General features: G+C 39.2%; 1 protein-coding gene across 1 annotated transcript in view; it reads left to right on the top strand.

Annotated features, from left to right (window-relative positions):
• The window catches only part of NCKAP5 (NCK associated protein 5), a 338,664-nt gene that overhangs the window by 22,846 nt on the left and 289,790 nt on the right, over window positions 1–26,028 (top strand). Inside the window, exon 2 of the mRNA XM_045033131.1 lies at window positions 21,801–21,864. Within this exon, the coding sequence (XP_044889066.1) occupies window positions 21,862–21,864 (3 nt within the window). The 5' untranslated portion in view covers window positions 21,801–21,861. The remainder of the gene's footprint in view (window positions 1–21,800; window positions 21,865–26,028) is intronic.

Here is a 26,028-nt window from a genome sequence, read left to right as displayed (position 1 = left end):
TGCCGACCCCTGGATTACAGTATATTCAATTTTCTATTTTAGTAATTCCAATTGAAATTTGTACTCACACGTAAGATAACCAGAGAAGCCCGTGGAGGCACAATACTGCCTTGTTATAACCTTAATTATATGTTGTGTAGTTCCGATTTAAATTGTGTAAAAACTTGAGCTATAAACTAGTCGAGAGGGCAGACTATGTCTATAGTTACTTCCATAGAGTTATAATGTTTAAATCAGCTTTTTTTTTCTGTACCACTGAGGATTTTGTGATTCAGTTCTTGGCCAAATCGTGCTCACTTTATGCAACTTATCATGTTGACACATGGATAAGGCAGTAACATTTGATCCTGTGTTATCAGTTGATACTGTATTCACTGCTTTCTTTTTATCCCTCAGCTGTTTTGATTTGAATTCTCTATTAATTTAAACCTTCTCATAAGCATATACAAAACAGAACTTTGCTACTGCACTAATATTCTTGATGTGCTCTTTGCTTTCATTTTAGCATTGGTTAAATGTTAGACTGGCTTAGTTAGCTAGTTGTATATTCTTTGAAAAAGCTGTAGCCGACATTCTAGTTTATATTGCTCTGTCTTTAATTGGATATGTTTGAAACAAATTGTGTGTAGCACCTTGTGATGTGCCTGTTTTTAGAAATAGCAGCATATTTTGTATTAAGATAAGTCTGTTTTTATGCCAGCCACTGCTTGATTCAATACAAATAATGCTCTTTATGTAGCTAACATCCTTCAGTTCCTTTGAGTCAGGGCCCCCTCTGGACATATGTCCATTTAAAAGCAATCCTTTCCCTCTCCTCTGTCTTAGGTCTGTAGAGACATAGCGGACTTGAGCTTGATGGTTCTAGTAATCCTCTAATTTGTCAAAACATATAATCAGCCAGGGGCCACTGGCTTTGACTTCAGCTGGTCTGCCTTTATAGCTAGAGTGATGGGAGAAACAATTATGTCATTAAAATGTAATTGATTTTAATGCTTTAAGGCTGTATGAATATGAATTTGATGGCTAGGTGACAGAGGGACACTTCAGAGTGAGCCTCAGCAGTCAGTATTTCATTTTTTTTTGTTTTCAAATCCCTTCTGTAGTTTAGACAATGATATTTTGTTTGAGGCATCATGTAGCATGGTCTCAAGCCCATGGAGGAAAATTCTAACTGCTGATGACTTTTCCTAAAGCTCAGTTAAAATGTCTCTTTTCAGAACTCTGACCTGTGTTCACTGCCTTTTAAACTTGGCTCCTTATGTGATTCAATATGTACACTATTTATAGTGATTTATAGAAAGTATAGAATTAGCCTCTTTGTTACTCCCATTGAAGTAATAAATGCAGGATCAGACCCTTTTTGTTTAATAATAAATACCATAGGCATACAGGGCATGATCACGCTCCCATTCATGTCATTGAAAAAACTCCTATTATTGTGAATGGTTTAGAATTGAGCCCATAGAAAATGACTTTTATTTTGTGATTTAGGGGTTACACAGCTCTCCTCCTTGAAAACTGTGGTCTCTAGGAGTTCTTCTCTGTTAAGCGAGCTTTTCTTTCTGTGAGCACCACCCTGCAACTGAGCCCTGTTGTCCTTTAATCAGGCCTAGGTGCTCATTATTCAATTAAGGGCCTAGATGAGCTACTTAAATTAGCATGTCACTGGTAGCCTGGGCCCAAACACACCTTAAGGGGGGCAGCTATCCCATGACAAGTTCTGTCTTTCCCATTGATTATTTCTTCGATGTGTGTTTGAAAAAGAGTTCTGTTTGTCTTAACCTGTTAGGCACCCTTTACTTAGTTCTAAGTTCTGTTCTCTCACTTGTGCATGCGCTCTCTCAGCACTCAGAATTTCCATTGTGTCATCTTAATACCACATAATTAAGCCTTGATATATGTAGGTAAATCCAACTGAAGTCAATGGAGTTATGCTATTACTATTTTACAGTGCTCAAAAGTGTGCTCAGTACAGATAGATTACACCTGATCTCTGCCACAGATTATTTTTTAATTTCACACGTGACACAACAAAGGGGCAAAAAAGGAAAGCCTCAGATGAACAAATTTGGGATTAAAAAGACAGGGGTCTTGACAATAAGATAGGGTTGCCAAGCATCCGGTTTTTGACCGGAATGCCCGGTCGAAAAGGGACGCCGGCAGCTTTGGTCAGCACTGCTGACCAAGCAGTTAAAAATCTGCATGGCTCCTGAGAAGTGGCCAGCATGTCCCTCTGGCTTTTAGGCATAGGAGCGGTTGGGGGGCTCTGCGTACTGCCCCCAGCTGATGGCGCCACCCCAAGCATTGGTTCTACAGCTCCCATTGGCCAGAAACTGTGGCCAATGGGAGCTAAAGGGCCGGCGGCGCCTGTGGGTGGGGGCAGCGTGCGGAGCCCCCTGGCCACCCCTCCACCTAGGAGCTGGAGGGACATGTTGCCACTTCCTGGGAGCCACCTGAGGTCAGCGCCACCCGGAGCCCACACCCTGAACTCCTTCCCAGAATCTGCACACCCTCCTGCACCCCAACCCCATGCCCTAGCTTTGAGCCCACTCCCGCACTCTGAACCCCTCATTTCTGGTCCCACCCCAGAGCCTGCACCCCCAGCCCAGAGCTTGTACCCCTCCTGCACCCCAAGCCCCTGCCCCAGCCTGGAGCCCCCTCTCACAGTCCAAATCCCTCTTTCCCACCCCCCAAGCCAGACCCCCCTCCTGCACTCCAAACCCCTCATCCCTGGTCCCACCCCAGAGCCCGCAGCCCCAGCCAGAGCTCTCACTCTCTCCCACACCCCAACTCCCTGCTCCAACCCGGTGAAAATGAGGGAGTGAGGATGAAGGGAGTGGGGAATGGGGTCTCAGAGAAGGGGCAGAGCAGGGGCACAGCCTCAGGAAAGGAGTGGGAAAGAGGGCAGGGCAATGGTATTCGGTTTTCTGCAATTAGAAAGTTGTCAACCGTACAATAAGATAACACTCCTATGGCCTAGTCCAAATCCAATTGGAAAGACTCCCATTGACTTCAGTGGGCTTTAAGATCAGACCCATGCTCAGCAATGGCATGCACACAGCATGGTTGAACGTTATTTTCATATTTATAAATTTTATTAAATGTGCATCTAAAATAAGTACATTTCTTAAATAAAAATGATTTGGATGTCTAATTTCTTGTGGGAGTCACAGCAGAAGTCCACAGGCACCGACCTTCATTGTTCCGGGTGGGTGCTCCTCTCCCACTGCACCCTGAGGCTGCACCCCCACTCTGCCCCTTCTGCCAAGGCCCCATCATTGCTCCACCTGTTCCCGCTGCTGCTCCGCTCCCTCCTCAGCACCTCCTCCCGTCGCCGAACCGCTGATCGGCGGATGGCTGGTAGGTGCTGAGCACTCACTATTTTTTTCCATGGGTGTTCCCCTGAGCACCCACAGAGCCTGCGCCTATGGTAGAAGTAGTTTGTTCAACAATGGCTAGGTTTGGTCCTTGGGTCTTCTTTGCACTGGATATTTCTTAGTTTGCACATTTTCTTTCTTGCCATTGAACAAGTTTTCATCTTCTAGCAAAACCAGCCTTTAATATTAGAGTGTGTGTGTTGCTAGATGTCACTCAGCTATAAGCAGCTAAATATCTCTTAACACTTTTCATTTCTCTTCTATATCCTTTCTCTTCACTGATTGCTAGCATAGCGTATAAGGCATGAACGCTTTGTAAAAGAAAAAATAGTTCAGAAAATGGATACAGAAGTCAAGAGAGTGAACAAAGAGTGAAACCATCTATTCACTCTGTCCCCTGTCTACCTCTACAAAGAAAAAAAATGAATATTTTTTGAAGGCATTGTTGTGTTCGATTAGATTAAGATATGAATGACAACAAAGCACACAATATCTGAAACTTCAGAAGGAGAAAGGCGTGATGTTTGGCAAGCAAGACTCGATAAGAAAGACAAAGGTCTTGATGTTGGAGAGTTTATAGGTGGATGAAAACCCATTACATTGTGTGAGATGCTGAAAATAAAGATTGCAAAGAGTATCAAAAACATGTTGTAATGATCCAGGATACTCACAAGGAAAATAGGAGTTTAAGGAAATGAAAAGGTCAATTGGTAATGAAATGAGCAGCTATTTTCTTTAGACACTAACAACACAGCAGATGTAGTATATAGAGTTGGCAAAAATCTGTAGTAGTATGTCCAGTCCTGAAAACACCAGTTGGTTTCAGGAGTATTAGAAACAGAAAACAAACAGGGAGGTGAATATACCTTTTGTAAACTCAAAATAGAAGCAAAATAAGATACAAAGAGCCCTCGATCCATGAAGGCAAGATATAGTAGTTTTACTGAGCTTGGGCTCTCCCTCCAAAGCACCTAATTTATTCTGCTTTTTAAATCCTACTTTCCTTTCTTCCTCTACCCTCCTAGAAATTTGCAAGTATGTTTGGGGTCTTCTTTCCAATTTGCCACTCCATTCCCTTAGAAATATGGGAGTGGATTTAAGGCCTTGTGTTTCCAAAAAGACCTCCACATTTTGCAGTCTTGACTTCCCACTTTGTGTCCCCCATATATCCTGGAAATACACGAATGGGTTTAGCAACCAACATTTTTGGTGGCTTCAGACGATCTTTAATCTCGATGACTCTCTGCAAATATTATGAGGAGGACAAAAGTTTTAAAACCTGATGACGTATTGGAAACATATGGAATTACACACTGATCAGCATCAAACCTGAATTTTAACTGAGGAGCTAAAGAACTGACTGATCTAAAAAATGGATTATAACTAAGCAAAAGATCAGATATTGATCAGAGGTTACCATAAGAGAGAATGAATGCTACAGGCAGCCTGTCATTGCCTTTCACCGGTAGCTTATATCTGATTGATTTCAACTGTGACAAAGTCATAGCCCACAGATCTCTGAAATTAGTGGTCTGATTCTGTTTTGTAGTGGACAATATTACACATTTTAATTAGCACCTGTGCAGGCAGCCTCAGTAGAGAGAAGGACATTGGCTGAGTCTGTATTGTCTTTTGACCTTGGATTGAAACACACTAGTTGGGAAAGTTACACTGCTGCTAACCATGCGGCACATTATATAATAGAGGACTGGAGATTCCAGTGCTGTCAATCTTAAATCTTTCATGAGCACTGAAATCTCATTAATAATCCTTTAGGGAAATGCAAAAGAGTTTTTCAAAAGAGTTTCCACAAAACATCTTGTCCTTGTGACAAATCTCCAGAGAAAATACATATAAACTATCGTTAGTCAAGGGATTTATTAACTGAACTTTCAACTTCAGCTGTTTTTTGCAAAGAGAAATTCTCAACATTTCTTCACAGATTGTCTCAAAATTGTCTTCCAGTGACTAGACCGGGAAGAAAAAGAATTCACTATTTCTGGCTAATGGCTGAACTATCCCAGATTTACAGCTTGTACTATCTTGATCAGAATCTTCAAAAGTCCTCATGTGTTTTCTGTGATCTTTTGGCTTTCAAACTTTTCTCATCTTTAAATCTAAGGGAAGAAATAGGAATTAGTAGGAAAAAAAAAGTTAGGATAAACCTGTACACAACACAGATGTGATACTCTAAAGCTTCACAAAAGAAACAGATAATCAGAGATAGGCACATCATTAAAGAAGTTGAATCCATTTTGTATGGAGAACTGCTCAGTCAAGCGAAATAAACACACACACACTAGATAAGAGGTCAGAAGCTGAATTACATTCGTTAAATGAAAGAGACTGTTAAGAGCAATCTCTATCAGACCAAGGAGAAACATCTACAATCGTCCATGTAATGATAGTAATACTCAGCCTGCAAATATGGCCTCTTGCGCTAAGTATAGAGTAAAATAGAATTGCTGAATGTGACAATGTGCTGAAATAACACCATATGAAAAATATAAACACTTCCACTGCAAATTACAGTAGCAAACAGTAACTAGAAGGAAAGTTCCTAAGAACTGAGCATAAAAAGTTAATCGGAAAAGAAGAGATTTTGATTTTTTATGCTGATTATCAGTCCAGATTAGCTCTATTCACTTCACTTGAGTTACTTTGGATTTGGACAGGAATAGGTGAGATCAGAACCTTACTCTGTGTGTCCTAAAATTGACATAAGGGTTTTAGCAATGTCACAATCATGTATCAACTCCCTCTGGTGCATAGCTGGGACCTCATCCTTATCCCCATTGCACTCAGTGAGTGAGAGTGGCAAAATGGTTGATGTGCAGCAATGAGATGCAATTGCATATGGTGAGGAATGAGGGTTGGAGATAAAAAGTGGCAACTTAAAATGTCCCCTCCCTGTAAGGACCACATTGCCCCTTTAGTAGCTGTTTGTGTCCCTTTCCTCTCCTTTTAACCTGCTTTCTGTGTAAAAGCTAAACAGAGACTTTAACAGCCCAAATGATATTTCATAAAAGAGATCAGGTTGGTGGACCATGAACTGCTGCTGAAAGAGCAGATGAGTTTCTGGGGACTGGAAGAGAAAGGTAATGGTCTGGAAAGCAAATTTTATATTGGCACTCAGTGGGGAAGGTACAGAACACAGGGAAGGTCATGAGATTGATACATGGGCTCTGGGCCTTTTGTTGGTCAAAAAGTTTAGAGAACCTAGGATTTGTTTTGTTTTTTAAATTAAGGGGCCTACAGTGCAAGGTGCTATGAACGTTCAACTCCTATTGACTTTAATGGAGCTTGAGGGTGCTCAGCTCCTTGCAGCATTGTGGGTGATGGTCCCAATCTTGCAAAGGACTTATGATTCTGATTAATTTTACAGTACAGTGAGTAGTTTCACTGAGGGGGGTGTGTGTGTTGCAGGTTCGGATCTTATGGGCAAGATCCTGCAAACAGCTCTGGCCTATTCAGAAACCATTGAAGTCAATGAGGCCTCTCTCAGGTGCAGGGTTGTGGTCAGGTGGATCCATTCATAGGATCTGGCCCTCATTGAGGACCTTTGTGTAATATAAGAAAACTCAGAGTCCTAATGAAGCCAGATGTTGTCTAACATTTTGAGTTAGTATCCAATAAGTGACAAAAGGAAGCATGAACAACCATTCACTAAGAGATCTCCTGCCTCATTGTTATCTAAAACTTCCTGTTCTTAATTAGTATTCCAAAATGACTTCTCTTAGTCCTTCAGTTCTTTTTTCTTGTCCATTTTAACATTGAGGTTTCCCATGATGATGGTGGTGCTGATGATGATGATAATAATGATAGAGTCTTTGAACATTGGCAGCTTGCCTCATCATATAAATTCCTCCCAGATGCCTTTTTTGATTGCAAATTATTGGCAGATATAATACAATATTAAATGCAAATATTAATGTTAATGCAACATTGAGAATGATAAATCAATCACCTAAGTCAGGAAATTCTGAAAGTTCCTGCCGCAATGTTGAACTCTGCCAAATTGCTCTTCCTGTATATTTTATGGTATACATTGCACAACAGAAGCATTAAGGTTTACATTTAACAAGGGCACCGGAACTGAAAATACAACATATGTGCAATATAGATGTCTTAATATTGCAGTAGAACCCATGGCCTAAATTCCATTCTGATTTATACTCGCTGTGCTTTAGTACTATGGGGGCTAAGCAGGGTGTACATTAGCTAAGAATTTGGGCCAAGGTTTTTACTAAAATGTTAACTTAACCATATTGAGCTCTCATTAAATGTAGAGCTTACTTAACGTTCGTAACATTTCATCTGTAGTCACGATTTGTCAGAGTTTGGTACTACTGTAGAACGCTTGATATTTCCTGACATTTAAGTACTTGAATTCTCACACTTGACATTGTATTAATGTGAGTACTTGGATGTGATTTCCTTGTGAGGAGTGGTGCTTTGTTGTGTTTATTTTTTAAACTAAGCCTCCTTATAGATGCTGCGGTGCCACATAATGTACTTTAGAAATGATTCAGTATTGGTAAAGTTTTTAGAGCTACCATAGTGCTCATATGTCACTTCAGCAACACTGCTTTAACTGAGGTGACCTTAATCAATATTCTAAATTACTCCAATGCCCTGATTCCGGAAGGTACTCAAGACATGCTTGACTTTAAGCACGAGTTGTCCATTGAAGTCGATGAGAGTACTCGTGTTAAAAGTTAGACACATGCTCATGTACTTTCATCAATTAGGACCTACAATAAAAAACACTGGAACTTTATGTTGGAAATTGCATGTGAGAGAACAGGAAACTAAAAACTGATGTGGCATATTCTGGTTTTGAATTCAATAGCAAAACACCTTAAGTGACTTAAGTGAGATCAAGATTTGGCACTCAAAGCTTTAAAAATACTGATACTGTTTTCTTTAGACCTGATTGTTTATCCTTCCTTGATTACAACTATCAAACCAGCCAAGCTGGAAATGTCTAGGTTTGCTGTTTGTTGTGTAGGCACAAACACTTATGTAGAATATATAGATGGGGTGTGTGTGTGTGTGTACACATGCACATAGAGGAACAGGAAGGGGAAGATGAGAATGGGTGTAGTTTATGTTTCTAACACTTTTATAACTCAAAAAACTGCTCATTTGATTTTGCCTTTGCTGAACAATTCCTCTTCTCTTTTCCCCATCCCCCATGTATGATCTTTGATCCAAAAATAAGCACCAAAGGCATGTATTTGAGAGAATTACGAGTAACTGAAAATAGCATGGAGGAGAGAACATAAGAATGGCCATACTGGATCAGAGCAAAGGTCAATCCAGCCCAGTATCCTGTCTACTGACAGTGACCAATGCCAGGTGTCCCAGAGGGAGTGAACCTAACAGGTAATGATCAAGTGATCTCTCTCTCCTGCCATCCATCTCCACCCTCTGACAGAGACTAGGGACACCATTCCTTACCCATCCTAGCTAATAGTCATTAATGGCCTTAACCTCGATGAATTTATCTAGTTCTAGCCTTCACAACCTCCTCAGGCAAAGAGTTCCACAGGTTGACTATGCGCTGTGTGAAGAAGAACTTCCATTTATTTGTTTTAAACCTGCTGCCCATTAATTTCATTTGATAGCCCTTAGTTCTTATATTATGGGAACAAGTACATAACTTTTCCTTATTCACTTTCTCTACACCACTCATGATTTTATATACCTCTATCATATCCCCCTTAGTCTCCTCTTTTCCAAGCTGAAAAGTCATAGCCTCTTTAATCTCTCCTCATATGGGACCCGTTCCAAACCCCCTAATCATTTTAGTTGCCCTTCTCTGAAACTTTTCTAATGCCAGTATATCTCTTTTGAGATGAGGAGACCACATCTGTATGCAGTATTCAAGATGTGGGCATACCATGGATTTATATAAGGGCAATAAGATATTCTCTGTCTTATTCTCTATCCCTTTTTGAATGATTCCTAACATCCTGTTTGCTTTTTTGACTGCCACTGCACACTGAGTGGACATCTTCAGAGAACTATCCACGATGACTTCAAGATCTCTTTCCTGATTAGTTGAAGCTAAATTAGCCCCCATCATATTATATGTATAGTTGGGGTTATTTTTTTCCAATGTGCATTACTTCTGCCATTTTGTTGCCCAATCACTTAGTTTTGTGAGATCTTTTTGAAGTTCTTCACAGTCTGCTTTGGTCTTAACTATCTTGAGCAGTTTAGTATCATCTGCAAAGTTTGCCATCTCACTGTTTATCCTAGGATTGGTCCTAGGACTGACCCTTGGGGAATACCACTAGTTACCCCTCTCCATTCTGAAAATTTACCATTTATTCCTACCTTTTGTTCCCTGTCTTTTAACCAGTTCTCAATCCATGAAAGGATTTCCCCTCTTATCTCATTGCAGCTTAATTTATGTAAGAGCCTTTGGTGAGGGACCTTGTCAAAGGCTTTCTGGAAATCTAAGTACGCTATGTCCACTGGATCCCCCTTGTCCACATGCTTGTTGACCCCTTCAAAGAACTCTAATAGATTAGTAAGACATGATTTCCCTTTACAGAAACCATGTTGACTTTTGCCGAACAATTTATGTTCTTCTATATGTCTGACAATTTTATTCTTTGCTATTGTTTCAACTAATTTTCCTGGTACTGACGTTAGACTTAACGGTCTGTAATTGCTGGGATCACTTCTAGAGCCCCTTTTCAATATTGGCATTACATTAGCTATCTTTCAGTCATTGGGTACAGAAGCTGATTTAAAGGACAGGTTACAAACCATAGTTAATAGAGGGGGAAAGTAGAATGGAAACTGCATCTCAATCTTCAGCATTTACTTATGCTGAATGCTAAAAATACATTTGCATGGTGTCAAGTATCAGAGGGGTAGCTGTGTTAGTCTGGATCTGTAAAAGCAGCAAAGAGTCCTGTGGCACCTTATAGACTAACAGACGTATTGGAGCATGAGCTTTCGTGGTCATCTGTTAGTCTATAAGGTGCCACAGGACTCTTTGCTAAAAATACATTTGCATATTGAGCAAAATGAAAGTAGATCATGCTGAGTAAAGGGGTTTAAAACTTTGGTTTTAGACAGACATCCATTCACTCCATAGATGGAAAACCTTATTGTTTGTTACACTGGTTTTTGGTTTGAATCTTGTCTTAGGCTAATATAGTAAGATCACTTTGCATTGTATTAACCAAACTTTTCATGATCATGAACTAAACTTTTTTCCAGTCTTAGCGTTTTTCTGATTTTTCAACTGTAGAAAAAATAATCACTGTAATTATATGACCTTATACTGCTCCCACTTGACTTAACTTTTCACCCTACCTGATCTGCTAGATCTATTAGTTCTAATAAAATTGTTAATACCTGTACCAAAACAGTCATTTTTTTCAGATAGCTGGTCAGAGCCTACTTATTACTATTCCAAATTCTTTTTTCCCCTGTCATATTTGGTTTAAAGAACCACTGGCAACTGAAGACCATTGCTCTTGATTAGTGGCCATAATAGAGAAGTTGTCACAGGTTTGTAAATCCTTGCTCAATATAATTCAGAATTATCCTGATGATTCAGCATTATGTCATACAAGATTTTCCTTATGTTACAATTGAAGGCAAGCTTGAGTATCTTCTTTCCTGATAGAGAGACAGCACTAACTGTGAAAAGTTGATGGCACGACGTCACTAACTTTCTTGAAAAAAGCAGTCTCATCAATAATTTTATGTATTCTGGAACATGATGCTTTTACAGCATGCTGCTTGCTACTCCCTTTATCTCTACTTAATCAGTGGAATAAAAAGTACAAGTACACGTCATGAGAACAGCAGGCTGTGCATGCCATCCTTTTTGGTATCCTGCTGACTATTGGCTATTGCTGATGATAATTGTTTAAAGGTCAACAGTTTAAAAAGCACTGACTCTTGACCTACCTCTGCTGAAAGCATGTGATAAAATCAGAGCTCAAAATTGTAAACTTTGTGATTAACTTTCAATAGGTTATGATTTGGGAAAAATTTTTTGGCATGAGCATAAAGATGCTGTTTTTCTTAGTGCTGTGGAATCAACCCAAGTTTAAAGCAGTGTTTTTTTCCTAAATGACAACAGATGTAAAAGTTGTGTTTAAACTAAAACAACAACAGGTCATTAAGGTCTGAATCCTGCACTGAGAATTGCTCAGAGGACCTGTACAGACCCCATTGGACTCATAGGGATAGTGAATTTGAGTCAAGAGACCACATCTCAAAATACACTGCCACCAGCTCCCAGGTGTTTAAATCAAGGGGCTTTTAGCTGAATTTCCCCAGCTGGTCTCACTTACCATGACAGCAGCTCAGGTGAATAATTGTCTCTCAGAAAAATTATCCTCTCATAATCTGTTCTATAGTCCTTACCTTGCCACCCTTTCTCTTTCACTCTTTTTACGGGCTCTTCCTCCTTCTCTGCATCAAATTCAACCTTTTTGTCCTCACCTTTGAGACCCTTCGTGATTCTGCCTCACCATACACATCTGTTCCTGAATCTTTTTGGGGATGTTCCCTGTATCCTCCACTACACCGATGATGCTTGCCTCAAACACTCATTTGTCATTCACAATGATCTTTGAAGCTTTCTCCCCTTTCCCCCCTCCACCATTCCTTCTGTATCTTGTCTGAACTATTCTGTAGAGCAGTTACCCTGTCCTGTTTCAAAATTTTCCTAAGGACTTTCATATTTGATGTCTGTGGGAAATTGCCAACTGATGGCTAGGTAGAGAGTCGGTGGGGACTGCTGATATCCATCCTTTCTCCAACACTTTTGTTTGTCTTGTCTGTTTAGATTGTGAACTCTTCAGGGCACTTTCGGTGTGTCTGGGGAGTGCCTAACACAATAGGGCCCTGATCTCAGCCATACTTACTTCTGTTATGTAAATTCAATTAACTTATAATATAAACAAATATTCACAATTACAAATAAATAGAAAACTCTGCATTATTGGTGCCATTTTCTATATAGGAATTATTCTGATGGTGTTTTAACAGGGTTAATACACCAAAAATGACTGCAGACAATGTAAATTAAAATATTCCTTTAAATAAAGCTTCTTCTACTGTGTCTTGCCATCATATTTATATTTTCATTTAGTTTTTCCATGCAAGTAAAATTTCTACATTGCCAGATCCAATTAAAATGGTCATGATTGCAAAATAATGATTCAAGAATTCAATTTGGAACTGCCATTTTGATAGTATTAAATCCAGTATACATAATTTCCTACAGTAGAAAGTATTTAGCACTGCTAACCACAGTGATCACACCACCAGTTAAAACAGTTACATTAATTCACTACAGTCATATCACCTTGGGTCTGTGCTCTTGTCAGATCACATAAACTAAATGGGGTTAGTACTTGGATGGGAAACTTCTATGGAAAACAAGGGTGTTGAAGGAAGTGGTGTTTGTAATTCTGTGCACAGTACGCTTCACCATAAGTCAGAATTGGCACCATGCTGGAGCATTGGTTTAGTGGATTTTAGAGACTATGATTTTCTGGATCATTGGAAGAACAAGGTCCTGGCTACTAATGATTATTTAACATCCCACTGCTTTTTTGGAAAGTGAGGGTAAGTGTTTTGAAAGAGTTAATGATACATGTGTGCTTTCAAAATTCAGATTTCATATCCTGCCTGCTTAAATGTTTACTGCCTTTTCAGTTGGGTACTCTTCACTTCCTGCCTTTCTACTGTGTAATGTTGCTGTCAAGATATTTTTATTTTCCTGTGGCAAAGGAATCTGCATTTGTATGGATTGATATACCCATATGATAATAAAACAGTGCTTGCTAACGTACAATTTGGCTAGTGTGGTATGGTGTAACTATTTGAAATAATTTTGTACAAAGCATGTTTTTCAATCTCCCAAGTTGCCTCTTGTATTTTTACAGGAAGACGAGCTCAGTGTTACAAATGATTCACTGCATGAAGGAAAATACTAGGCTTTTAAGTAATACTTCTTTTGTACAGAACTGTGCAAGTTCAACACAGTGTGAAAGTTATAAAGCTAAGTGTGAAACGTTAACGAAAACAGTCTCTCTTTTGTTGTTCTCAGGTTAAGATTGGTATAGAGAAAAACTAGTGTCTGGATAACATGAGCACAGGCCCTAAGAGGAATTAAGTAAAGACGAGGTACAGCTGTAGCAGAAAACGATCATTTACAGTATGATAGGGAAACTCTGGAAGCAGCTTCAGTGTTAAGAATCCAAGAGACACATTCTGCACACACATGGTGGGTGTACTGGTGTGATTAAGACTGGAAAAAAAGGCCTTTGTCAGGTTTTTATTTGGTATTGTGTTCTCTATGGAACCTGGGCAACTGGATTCAGTGAAGCATTACATCAGGTTTTAGGTGCAGTACCCAGAAATTTCAAATCTCCCTGACTTTTGATTGATGCCAAAATACTTTTTTATTACAAAACTTTAAACAAAATAAAATTATTTCTTAGCACTGAAACTGTGTCCTAATCTAATTGTGCATGCCTAAACCTTCTTTGAAAATTAGAATGAGATTCCATCTGAGACAATTTTGCCAATTTTGATTGAATGTATTCCTGGAGTTTCATCACATGACACAATCTTTAATTAAAGATTAATCTTTAATTCCTGGAGACTCCAGGACAATCCAGGAGGGTTGGCAACCCTAGCCTGAACTGCTACGCTGGAAAGATATATCATTTTACCTATGTCGGAGGCTGAACCAAAATTCTTTATCTAAAAGCTCCAGAATTTGAGATTTCAAAATATGGATCAGAATCTTAACATAAAGTTTGGGAAGTTCAGGTTCAGGTTCAGTGTTAGGGTTTGGCCCATTATAGAGAGAGTTTGGACCTATGACTGTTTAGATTAAGACATAGGATTAGAAAATATATACTTGGATTTTTAAGTGAATAATTTACACAACAAATCTAGTATCTTTTTGTGTGTGTCTGGAACGTCTCTGAGCAGACCATGACATACACTAACATTTTTGTTCAAAGTTCTGGTATTTTTATTTAAAAAAAAATGAATCCAGTTATTTTTGACTCTCTGAATTTTGAGAAGTTAGTGTTTAGTATTGAAAACCTGAGCTCTGTCAGTTAGCTGTGACTGGTAACATGACATAGTTTCTTTTGGGCCTAACTCCTAAGGAAGATGGCTTGAATGAGAAGTAGTAGTTAGGAAGACATTAGAATTTAGGCAGGATTATTTAGAACATAATAAACGTTTTCCTTTGTGGGCCAAATATGCCTTACTTGTCCCATGACATCATTACACAGAATGGTAGGCTATTGTGAGAGATATTAGTGGTAGGAAGAATTTTAAATGTATTTTCCTCTAATTGTATTCCCACGAAGCAATTGCATGTGTATGATTGGTCCTGTCTGCCAAGAGTATGATCAGATCTTTGTCTGGCTCCCTCAGTTACGTCTATGAAAGATCTCTGGCTAGGCATTTTGGGAACACTGTCCCCTGTTGTATTGATGGCCTGTGATCCACCTTCTACAACATATGCCACTTTACAATGCAAATCAAGTTTAAAAGCACAAAATATGTTTTCTAATGGCATTTAGTAAACTCCTTATTTAATATTTTTCCTAAAAGTGGCAACAAGTACATCTGAAATGAATTTATTTAAATATTTTGTCCAGTCTTTGCTGAATTTTTTTTTGTCTGGTTCAGGTCTGCTGTAGTAACTATAGGGATAAAATATACTTGATTTAAAAATTAGTAAAACCGTGTAACTTCACAGCAAAGCTAAGCATATTTCTATTTAAAAAATATTCTGAGAAAATTAAATTAACTTTGAAGGCTCATCACAATGTTCTTATACATTCAAAACATCTGAAAGGCTAAAGCAGCTGAAAACCTATTATAATCTTTAGCTCAGTCATAGTAAAAATGCTTATCCAACTGACACTGTGTTGATTTAAAAAAAAATCTGGGCTGAGAACTGTTACAGGTTCTGTCTTAATCAGACTTGTGAATGATTTACTTCTTCAGACGGTGGCTTTTAATGGATAGTCTTATTTGGTCACAGTTAACACAATGGACCTCATTCTCCCTTGCTATAATTGTATAATAATTTACAATAATTCAAACTGTGTGCAAAATGCTACCAACTCCGAATGGTAGCACTTTGTATGCACTTTGCAATCATTTTGCTGGTGTATATGATTACATGTGGTGCAAAACAATGTATCACCATGCCCAATGGGTCAAGTTAATCTCTGATGGAATGCCATGAAATTACACCATGGACTAATTTGGTCCAGGGGCACTACTGTGCCTCAGTAACATGTCCTAGTAAGTGAAGGTAACAATCTGCTTGGAGTGAACGACACAATTTCTTCATTTCTAGGATGGGGGCCTATTTAAAATAGAAACAAAAACTTGGTTTGCCTCCAGATAAACTTTGTTTTAGACACCCATGCAACAAATGGCTATGCAGTGCCCTTAACCTTTTTTTGTCATAGATAGCAAGCTATTTTTTGTTTTTGTGTTTTGTTTTCAATTGAAAAAATAGTATTTTGTTCTTCCTTGCAGATTTTTTCAAATATTCACATATTTTATCTTGCATCATGCTAAGATACTCTAAGGGTGACCATCCTACCTTTGTTTCATTAGGAAATCCCTCAAGGAAGCTCTCTTTCTAATATTTCTCCAAGACTCTCTTGCTGGTAGTACTCAGAAGATTCATGTACCAGAAAGAGAAATCTTTTTATTAGTGAAAGCGTAGATGGGATTTTGGGGTTCTCAAGGTCTCTGGGAATTTATAGCTTGTTCTGCATTCAAATATAAGATTGAATGGGGAGAGAAAATAATTTCTTTCTATCCTTCTTATTTGCAGACAGCTGAAGTGGATACCGGGGGGGCCCCATATTGTTTCATTGTGTGTATTTTAATGTTGATTTTTCTAGCAGACTGTAAATACGGATAAACAGCTCTTATGTGTTTTCCTCATGAAATATCCTTAGGCATTTGTTTTGCAATTTAAAAAGTCAAAACCCCTCAAAGCATATGCTAGCTTTTCCACTAAAGCATATTAAAGCAGTGAAGCAATGCAAAAAAGCAACTGACTATTTCCAGTAGATGAGCTAAATCCTTAAAACAGGATTAACCAATTTTGTAATTTGCTTATGGTAGGATTCCGCCCACCAACGACCGGGGTCTGTCAGTGTTACAGTAGCATCCATGCAAAGTGCCTTAAAAGAAGGGCTGTGTTTAAAAGCTACATATTTGCACAAAAGGTGCTATTAGTGTATTTGTTCTACCTGTGCATTTTCAATAGATGTTTAGAGCTCTGATATTCAAACTGGAAAACAAAAACAAATGAAACAAAAACTTGATTAGATTAAATGCAAGATCCAAATTGTTTTGATATACTTTACTTAGGTTTTGCTAATATTAGCTGCATGAAAGTACTCTAAAATATGAATGCTTGCTTAGAAATACTCTAAGTTATTTGATAGGTAGGTACCATGATGAATGGAAATTGTTCCAATGATTAAATTTGTGAATGGTAAATAGTTTAGGAAAATGGCAAAAATGCCTATGATCATAAATGCTTATGTAAAAGTTGGATTGCAATAGGTTAGAGGTAATCATGTAACTTCTCTGGTAGGAGTCATCTTTCTACAGAGTTCTTGAAAATTAGTGCTATGTAAAGAATGGAAATTCTGTTTCACAGGATTTCAAGATTTAGAAACGTTTTATTCCAATCCAGAATAAAACCTGAAAATTTTGAAATTTTCTGAAAAAAAAAATCCTACAAAAATTATTGGGATTGTTTGAAATATTTCATTTCAATTTTGACTTTAAAAATTTAAATTATATTATAACACAAAATAAAATAAAAAGTTGTTTTGGAGGAAAAGTCAAAACATTATCTGAAAATGTAGAAACAGAATGTTTTGAAATAGTTTTTTTTTTCAGAGTTTCAATTTTGATGGAACTGCACTTTCCAATGAAAAACTGTTCTGCTGAGTTTTTTTCTGATCTGCTCTACTCCAAACCTTGATTTGCCCTGATTCCCCTTTGTGTTTTGCTTCTCTGACTCCACAACAACTTACGCATGAAAAGAGAAGAATCCCCCAGTCAAGTTGAAGGGCGCATTCACATCTGTACTCTCTTGCTTAGTCCTTTTTATTTTATTTCTTCCTGGGCCAGCTTTTCCTGTCTCATATACTGTACTTCCCAAAGTGGGTGCTTTGGTCTGCTAGATGAAAGCCACAATGAGCTACATTGGTGGCCCAATTTGGAAGTATGCCTCCCAATTTAACTTTCCCTTTGAACAAATCCTATTTATCTAAGTACTTATATTGCCTTGCTCACTGTAGTATCTGAGCATCTCACAAGCATTAGTGGATTTTATCCACAATACATGTGAAACTGGAAGGTATCATCCCCATTGTACAGGTTGCAAACTGTGGCACATGGTAGACCAAGAGACTTGCCCAGCAAGGGTTGTGAGTTCAATCCTTGAAGGGGCCATTTGGGGATTTAGCTGGGGATTGGTCCTGCTTTGAGCAGGGGGTTGGACTAGATGATCTCCTGAGGTCCCTTCCAACCCTAATAATCTATGATTCTATGATTACATAGGAAGTCTGTGACTGATCCAGGAACCAAATGCAGGTGTCTTGACTCCCAGTCCAGCATCCTATCTTTTAGACCAGGGGCAGGCAAACTTTTTGGCCTGAGGGCCACATTGGGTTTGGGAAATTGTATGGAGGGCCGGTTAGGGGAGGCTGTGCCTCCCCAAACAGCCGGGCATGGCCCGGCCCTTGCCCCTTATCTGCTTCTCGCCCCCCGGGGCCCCTGCCCCATCCAACCACCCCTTCTCCCTGTCCCCTGACTGTCCCCGGAACTCCTGCCCCTGACTGCCCACCACCACCCCATCCAACCCCCCCGCCTTCCTGACTGCCCCCCCAGGACCCCTGCCCCCATTAAACTGCCCTGACCCGTACCCACACTCCTGTCCCCTGACCGCCACCCCAAACTCTCCTGCTCTCTATCCAACCCCCCAGCTCCGTGCCCCCTTACCGCGCTGCCTGCAGCACCGGTGGCTGGTGGCCGCCCGGCTGGAGCCAGCCATGCACCGCGCAGCACAGAGCACCAGGTCAGGCCCCGGCTCTGCAGCTATGCTGCCCCAGGAGCTCATAGCCCTGCTGCCCAAAGCATTGCACCTGCAGTGCAGTGAGTTGAACCTGCGAGGGAGGGGGAACAGCAGGGGAGGGGCCGGAGGCTAGCCTCCCAGGCCAGGAGCTCAGGGGCCGGGCAGGAGGGTCCTGCAGGCCGGATGTGGCCCGCGGGTCGTAGTTTGCTCACCTCTGTTTTAGACCGTTCTTTGTTTCACATTGTTTTAAATGTACTCCTTGGATATGACTTTCAGTATGCATCAGCAGATGCCAGTACAGAAAATAAGACCTCATTGTTCTGTGGGCCTACACTAATATAAAGCATTTGCAGCATATTAACCTTTAAGATATAACCCATTTTTGAACAGTACAAAGATGAGATGGGACGTAACACAATATGATATGAAAGTGGCTTCTGTCTACAGACGCATACACATAAACACACGGGGATATAAGAACAGACAATTTGCAACTTTAATATAATAGTAGGGATTTTAAAAGATATATAGGTCAGGTTATGCTTTGCCATGGCAATATCCACGTCTGGGCAGATTTAAGCAGAAAACTCAGTTTCAGCTTAAGTTTCCTGACTAAGTATCCCCATCATTGAGAGGGGAGGAGGGCTAGTTTTCTGGCCCAAGATGTGTGTGTGGTTTGGTGCCATCCAACCCAGTGCCATCAACCCTTGTGGAATCCTGCAGATACTCACATATCTGTGATGGGCCACTCTGAAGCATCTCCTGGTCCTGGCAGAATTGTTCCTAAAATAACTTTGCTGACACAATCTTCTCATTTGTGCCTGGGCCAACTCTTCTCAATGGCACGGAGTAGGCTCTCCAGGGAGCTGATGCTGACTGTCAGCATTATTTTCTGCGGAAAGAATTCCCCAGGGCTAGACAGAGCATTTGTCTCTCTTCTCTCTGTGGGAGCCTTGAAAGGACAGAGATTCCACAAGTTTAGGGAAACAGAGAATACTTCCTCTTTCTAGATTTCAATCATCTCCTTTCTCACCTGCCCTCACCCTCATGCTTTTACCAGTCAATCTTGTCTTCCCTTTTAGAGTGGTGATTTACTATGTGAAATGATGCAGTCTAAGTTTCAGCCTTTGTTCTGGTGTTGTATAAATGTTTTTCAGTGTAGCCAGTTGTTGGTGGGTTATGGAGAGTTGAGTATCTGGCCGCTTCCGGCTTCTTCCATGAGCCTTGGTCTATGTACTTGCACCGCTTACTGTTTTAATGAATCCTCCATTGCTTCATAAACTGGTAGGAGATTGGGACTTTACTGTGATTGGCTCATGGGTACTGAATCCTTTCACTCTCCCCCTTTTCTAAATTCATCTTGATCTGTCTCTGCCCATGCTGAAACTCAACCTCTAAAAAAAGTTTTGTTTCGTAGGACACGTGTAGTCACACATATGTGTATATTTGTGTACACATACATATATGAATTGAGCATTATTAGTTTCATATTTGCCTACTCTTGCTGCCTTTTACCCCTTCTTTTTCATCCCTTGACTGGTTTAATTAGTTAAATTTTTAAAAAGTAAACTTTTATTTTCATGATTTTAAAAAAGCATATTTTAAACAGTTTGTATTATGTTGTACAACATAGTGCTTCAGGTGTGCAAAGATGGGAGAGGTGTTGGAGTTGAATCATTGATAAAAGTTTTTTACTTAAGCAAAGGAAGTGAAGCATCTTTCAGCAAGCTAGTTATCCATCATGATGGCTTTAGTTGCAAAAAACTGCTCATGTACTGTAAGCAGATCAAGAAAGGGGGACAGATAATATCTGCTTTGGAATTAATATGGGGATGAGGTGTCTATTGTCCATGCCATTTATTTAATTGAAGATAAAGTTCTTGGATTGAAGTGTGAACTGAAACTGTGGTCAGGGAATTACATTAACTACTACTCCCTCCTCAGGATTACCACTGTATATATTTTTAGGTCGAGATCGTGTTTGATGAATGGAAGTGAATAAATTAAGTGAATAGAACTCTCTAAGTGAGAGTGTTGTTATGGGGTATGATGTGTGTTATTGTTCACTTACCAAAGATTTGCATGGAATTTTGTATGACAATCTGGGCTTCTTGAAATTCTGTTCCTCAGAGGTTTAAACAGTAGGTGCAAGGGGATCATATTCTTCCCCTCTCCCAAAGTTTTACTATCCTCACCCTCAGGGTGGCTATAAGAATAGTGTGTTGTCCTCTCCACACATTTTTTTGTTTCAATATGGTTGCATCATTAATATTCCCCAATAATTATTGGACCCAATTGAAAAATGCCCATCTTGCCTTTCTTAAAACAATTTTAAAAGGTTATTTCCTGTCTCTTTATTCCTCTCCCTGATCACTCTACTTAACTAGCACTGGTGTCTTTTGTTTCCCTTTACACTATTGGAGTAAGAGCCTTCTCTTCTGTACCTCCTACATACTAGGTCTGTCCACTCCAGGATCTTTTAGGACAACAGCCTCAGCTGGTGTAAACTGGCATTGCTCTAACTGAAGTCAGTGGCGCTACACCAGAGTACACCAACTGACAATCTGCTCCCTAATTTCTCTTCAAATCCACTAAAACCATATATTTTATCCCACGCATATAACTCTGAGAGAAACTCTCTCTGTTGTTGTTTACTGTAGACAATAAGAGCTTGATTTATACAGCCCCCCCCCACTTTAATAAAACAAATAAGCTTACATGAAGTCAAACTAAGGATCTGAATGAGGATTTCATGTCACTAAGGGTTTCAGGATTGGGGTCTAAAATTGTAAGTAACACTGAATTACAAAATGCTACAGAATGTGTTTATGAATGGGGTTGGTAATGCATTCTTGGCTTCTTCTGTTGTTACTATATTTTTACTTTATTAATAAACTAACAAATATGTTTTTAAATATACCAATCTTGTAACCAGAGCTGCCATAGAGTGGAATAAAGTTGATGCGCAAGGTTACAGAAAAATGATGGACAATGTAATTTAGGTGAAGTTTTCCCATAAAGCCAAGATCACTGGCTACTTTGCTACTTGTTTCAATGGGACAACTGATGCATAGATTGATTTGATTCACTGACATGGTGTCAGGCTGTCATTAAACGCAACAATAAAGCTCAATGCCTTTAAACATTTTTAGGAAATATGGCAGAGAGAAAGCTCTGCCAAGACGGTTACCACGGCAATGTCGAAGAATTCTGCAGTGACATGCGAGCAGAGCATTCTCCTAACTAGTGAAAAATGATGTGCTTTTCATGTGCTTCTCTTTCCATAGGGAGAAGTTGTCTGTGGCTCAGCTGCAGCGGGAAGTTGCGCGAAGTAAGAGTGAAGGGACAATGGTAAGTGTTGGCTAATATCTGTTTTGCAATTCCAGTTGTACCCTTTCTATTCAGGCCTCAGACACATTTCACCTTCCTGAGGGTGGCCACTGAAATATTAGTCTTGCATTAGGCTTAATGATGTTTTTGCCAGTGATGATTTTGGAAAAAAATCAAAGCTATTCCAGAAACACCATTGCCTTGGAAATACTTGTATTAGGCTGAGAAATAGCCTCCTTTGCCCTGGTGATGGGCTCTGCTGGAAATTCACACTGAGACTCTCGCAAGCATCACTGTGAACCTAAATAGGCAATATCAGATTGAGAGATTAGGTTTGTTTAGTCATCAGTTGCCCCTCCCAAGCTGTGAAAAATGGAAAATTTAAAGTAAGGAAGATTAAAGAAAGAAAAGAAGACCAGTTTGATAACTTTATAAATTTTAAGCTCTTAATTTATTTTTTGCTTTCCATTGGTTGTCTGTTTTCCATGTATCAAGCTTGTGGGATGAAGATTGTGAGTTAAAACGGGCATGGCTGGTTTTAGTTAACTATAACGTCAATTGATAGCATGCTTTATTGTAACCCACACACCTCCTGGGTGTGGTGTTCTATCCCATCTAGTGGCAGTGAGACCACTTAGAGAGTGAGAGAGATTAACAAGTCTGCTCTACAGCCTTAACAAAGAGCCATATGGTAGAGTCATGTGGTAGAGGCTCATGCACTAAGTTCCAGAGGTCTCAGGTTCAATCCCACTTGCTGACAACCAGGGTCTGTCAGCATTACGTTATCATACTAAAACATCATTTTTGCCCCAACAATTTATTGACACTGCCTAATTTATTTGAAATCCAGAGGACCTTTCCTATCTGAGAAGGATTCTATTTATCCCTGCCTTCACCTGAAAAGTCTGAGGGACCCACAGGATAAAGCAGACATGTTCAGGATGCCTAGAACAAAACCCAGTTCCCTTGGACATGTGCATGAGGCTGCCATTGACTAAAATAGAGTCATTTAGTTGGATCTGAAGACAGAATTTGGCCCATAGTTTGTTAAACTAAGTGCAGAGAGTCTGAAATAGTGACCCATATGAGAAGTGCATTTGGGCATGTAAAAACTCCATTAGTCCTGTGATGCAAAGTCTTGAAAACCTTAAAATTTCAACAGTTCCCTTTTAAATATATCTATATCTATATATATTATATATATAAATAAGCCACATTTAATGACTGGTATAATAAAATGAGAGAGATTTGGAAGCCATAATTGGCAGCATGCAGATAAAGATGAGTTTGATTCTGAAGCTATGGTTTTAATGGAAGCTGAAGCTAGACAAATTCTAATTGGAAACAAGGAGCAAATTTTTAACAGTGTAACTGACACTGCAATTAACCATTGAAAAAATTACCAAATTGTTGTGATAGATTCTCCATCACTGGCAATTTGTAGATCAAGATTGGGCTAGAGCATATCGTTTAGGGAAAAAACATCCAAACAGCAATTAATTCATGGAATTCCAGTGTCCTGTGTTATGCAGACAGTCAGAGTAGATGGTCACAATGGTCCTTTCTGGCATTATAAATTATGACTCTACTGTATGTATTGGAGCAGGGCTCATATACAAGCTGAGGAAACAAAATACTTTCCAGTGTTAAATCATAATCTAAGAGTCTGTAACTCAGACAAAACTCCCACTGACTTCAGGCCTCAGGTGTATTAGTTTTCAGTATAAATAATTTTACAGAAGTACAAAGTGCTGTTACCTTGATTGAAATGTTTCCTTTAATTTTATAAACTAGCTTTCCTTGTAGGCATAGAACTAACGCAGTATCTTAAATGTGAAGTACTTCTTGTGGGATAATTCGAGGCTCTTTGAGTAATATTAACCTTCTAGATCTAGACATACCTACTTTTTGAGTACATGTGATTCCAGAGCATGCTTCTCCTACGTCCGGTAGAAAAATCTACACTATTTAGGCTTTTCTTCCATACACAGTGGATGCTAGTTAATTTCAGCCATAACTTATTACCAGCTGTTGTCTTCTATGTATAGCCCAAGGAATTATAGACAGGAAAGACCTGTTGCGCTATCTTGTCCACCCACCATTACAGGAATCGCTGCAGTGGGGATTATTCAGACAGAGCAGTAATTAAAAGTAAACATTAAGCATGTGTTTTAGATCCTATTTAAGCGGTGATATCTTTGCTCTAAATATGAGTTATACACATCTGTATAAATAACACGTGGTAAGCAATAATGAAATGCATCTTTACGAGGAGAGAATGTTGCGTGCCACTCATGGTGAGGTATCCCATCTTTTTGTGAGAGACGAGATCAGGAGGAAACAGTATATAATACCAAGCTATCAGACCCACAAAGGAAATGCATTTTTTGTAAGTCCTTGGCTCCCAGAGTTACACTATCTCAGTGTTCAATTTATTCCTGGCAGTAGATATACCAGGAAATGCTGAGGTGAAAGGATTAAAATGAAGATTTTTTTTCCCCTCAAGATAAGTCATCTCTTCCAAAAAATACATTTTACTGATATAACACACATTTTTAAACAAGAATGTTATAAAAACTGGTGTGTCACAACTAAAGTTCAGTGAATGTAGGAAATACATTATTTGATAATATGAAATGGAAAAATAGGCTAAACCTATCTGTAAACAGTTTGATTTGCTTAGATTTATTTATTGTTCACAGTTTTTTTACTGGACCATCTTCACAAATAATTTCTGATTTGTAGAACTGTCAAATTGCACAGAGACTTTATTCTTAATTATGTTTATTACAATAATGCCTCAGGGACAACCAAGAAAGGAGGCCCCATTGTGCTAAGCACTGTACAAACAGTAGATGGTCCCAGCCTAGAAGAGCTTACAATCTAAACAGACAAGACAGATGCAGGTTAGGGTAGGGGAAAGGGTGGAACACAGAAGTAGAGTGAACTACTTGATGGTAGCAAACATTAATTCCATGTGTTGGTTTGTTTGAGGTGGGTGGATTTACTTAAGAGGGGATAAACTAAAAGGAAGGGAAGGGAGTGAGGAGGACTAGGCAAGGGAGAAGTGGGGCAGGTGTGGTGTGAAGCTAAGGTGAAAAGACTGAGGGAGGGGAAGTAAGAGAGTTAAAACAAACAGCCAGTTAGCACAGGGCAGAGAAATCCAGGCAGAGCTCTGGAAAGTTATCTGAATGTCCAGAGATCCTCTAGAAAAGGCCCTACAAATGTATCTAGAAATTGAAACCATGAATATATATCCAGGCTTCACTTTAGCCCTTACTGCATAATTCTTAACCATGCACATTTAAAGTCTTGAGTTTAAAAAAAAAATTTAAGATGTCAAAGGCATTTTCCTTCACTAAAGACTAAAAGCTACATTATACCCTCAAATATGTGCATCTCTTATTGAAGCCAATGAGAAATGTGTAAATACACCTCTACCCCGATATAATGCTGTCCTCCGGAGCCAAAAAATCTTACCGCGTTATAGGTGAAACTGTGTTATATCGAACTTGCTTTGATCCACCGGAGCGCTGCTTTACTGCGTTAAATCCCAATTTGTGTTATATTGGGTTGTGTTATATCGGGGTAGCAGAGTATCTGTGATGGCAGAATTTTTATTTTCAAATTTAGGAGCTTTAAAGATAATCCAAGTAAGAGTTTATTCCAGAACACAGAAATATATGGAAACATCTGAAATAATCAAAGAAGTTGTTTCCTCAGACTCATGTAACTTAAAAATAACCAAATAATATTTTACCAAACTTTCATCAAACACCAAAAATAAGAAAACATCTCTTTGGGCTCAGCACAAGACTAAATTTCTTGAACACTGAGTGCCTGAATCAGGGACTTACAATGAAAATGCCTTCTCATCTGTGTGTGTCACTGCAGCAATGTTCTAATTGTAAAACAGTTGTTTTGGAATTGAAAACCTAGAGTGTACTAAAACTATACAAAATGCACCACAGTCTGACTCACATTCATATTCAAAGACAAGTAAAACTTCAAACACTTTTGTGTCTGTTTGTATATATGTGCACTGTAATACGTTTGTTTACTAGTCATTTTTATTAGTTTCCTGCATCTAAGTACTATAATTCTAACCAACTTTTCTTTAGTTCATTGACCAGTAACCCACACAGAATAAATCCTAGTACTCAATCAATTTATGGTACAATATTG

The sequence above is a fragment of the Mauremys mutica genome, chromosome 10, assembly GCF_020497125.1.
Source record: "Mauremys mutica isolate MM-2020 ecotype Southern chromosome 10, ASM2049712v1, whole genome shotgun sequence".
In the NCBI taxonomy this organism is placed as follows: Eukaryota; Metazoa; Chordata; order Testudines; family Geoemydidae; genus Mauremys; species Mauremys mutica.
Note: the sequence above shows the minus strand (reverse complement) of the source record. Positions and strands in the feature narration are given on the sequence as shown.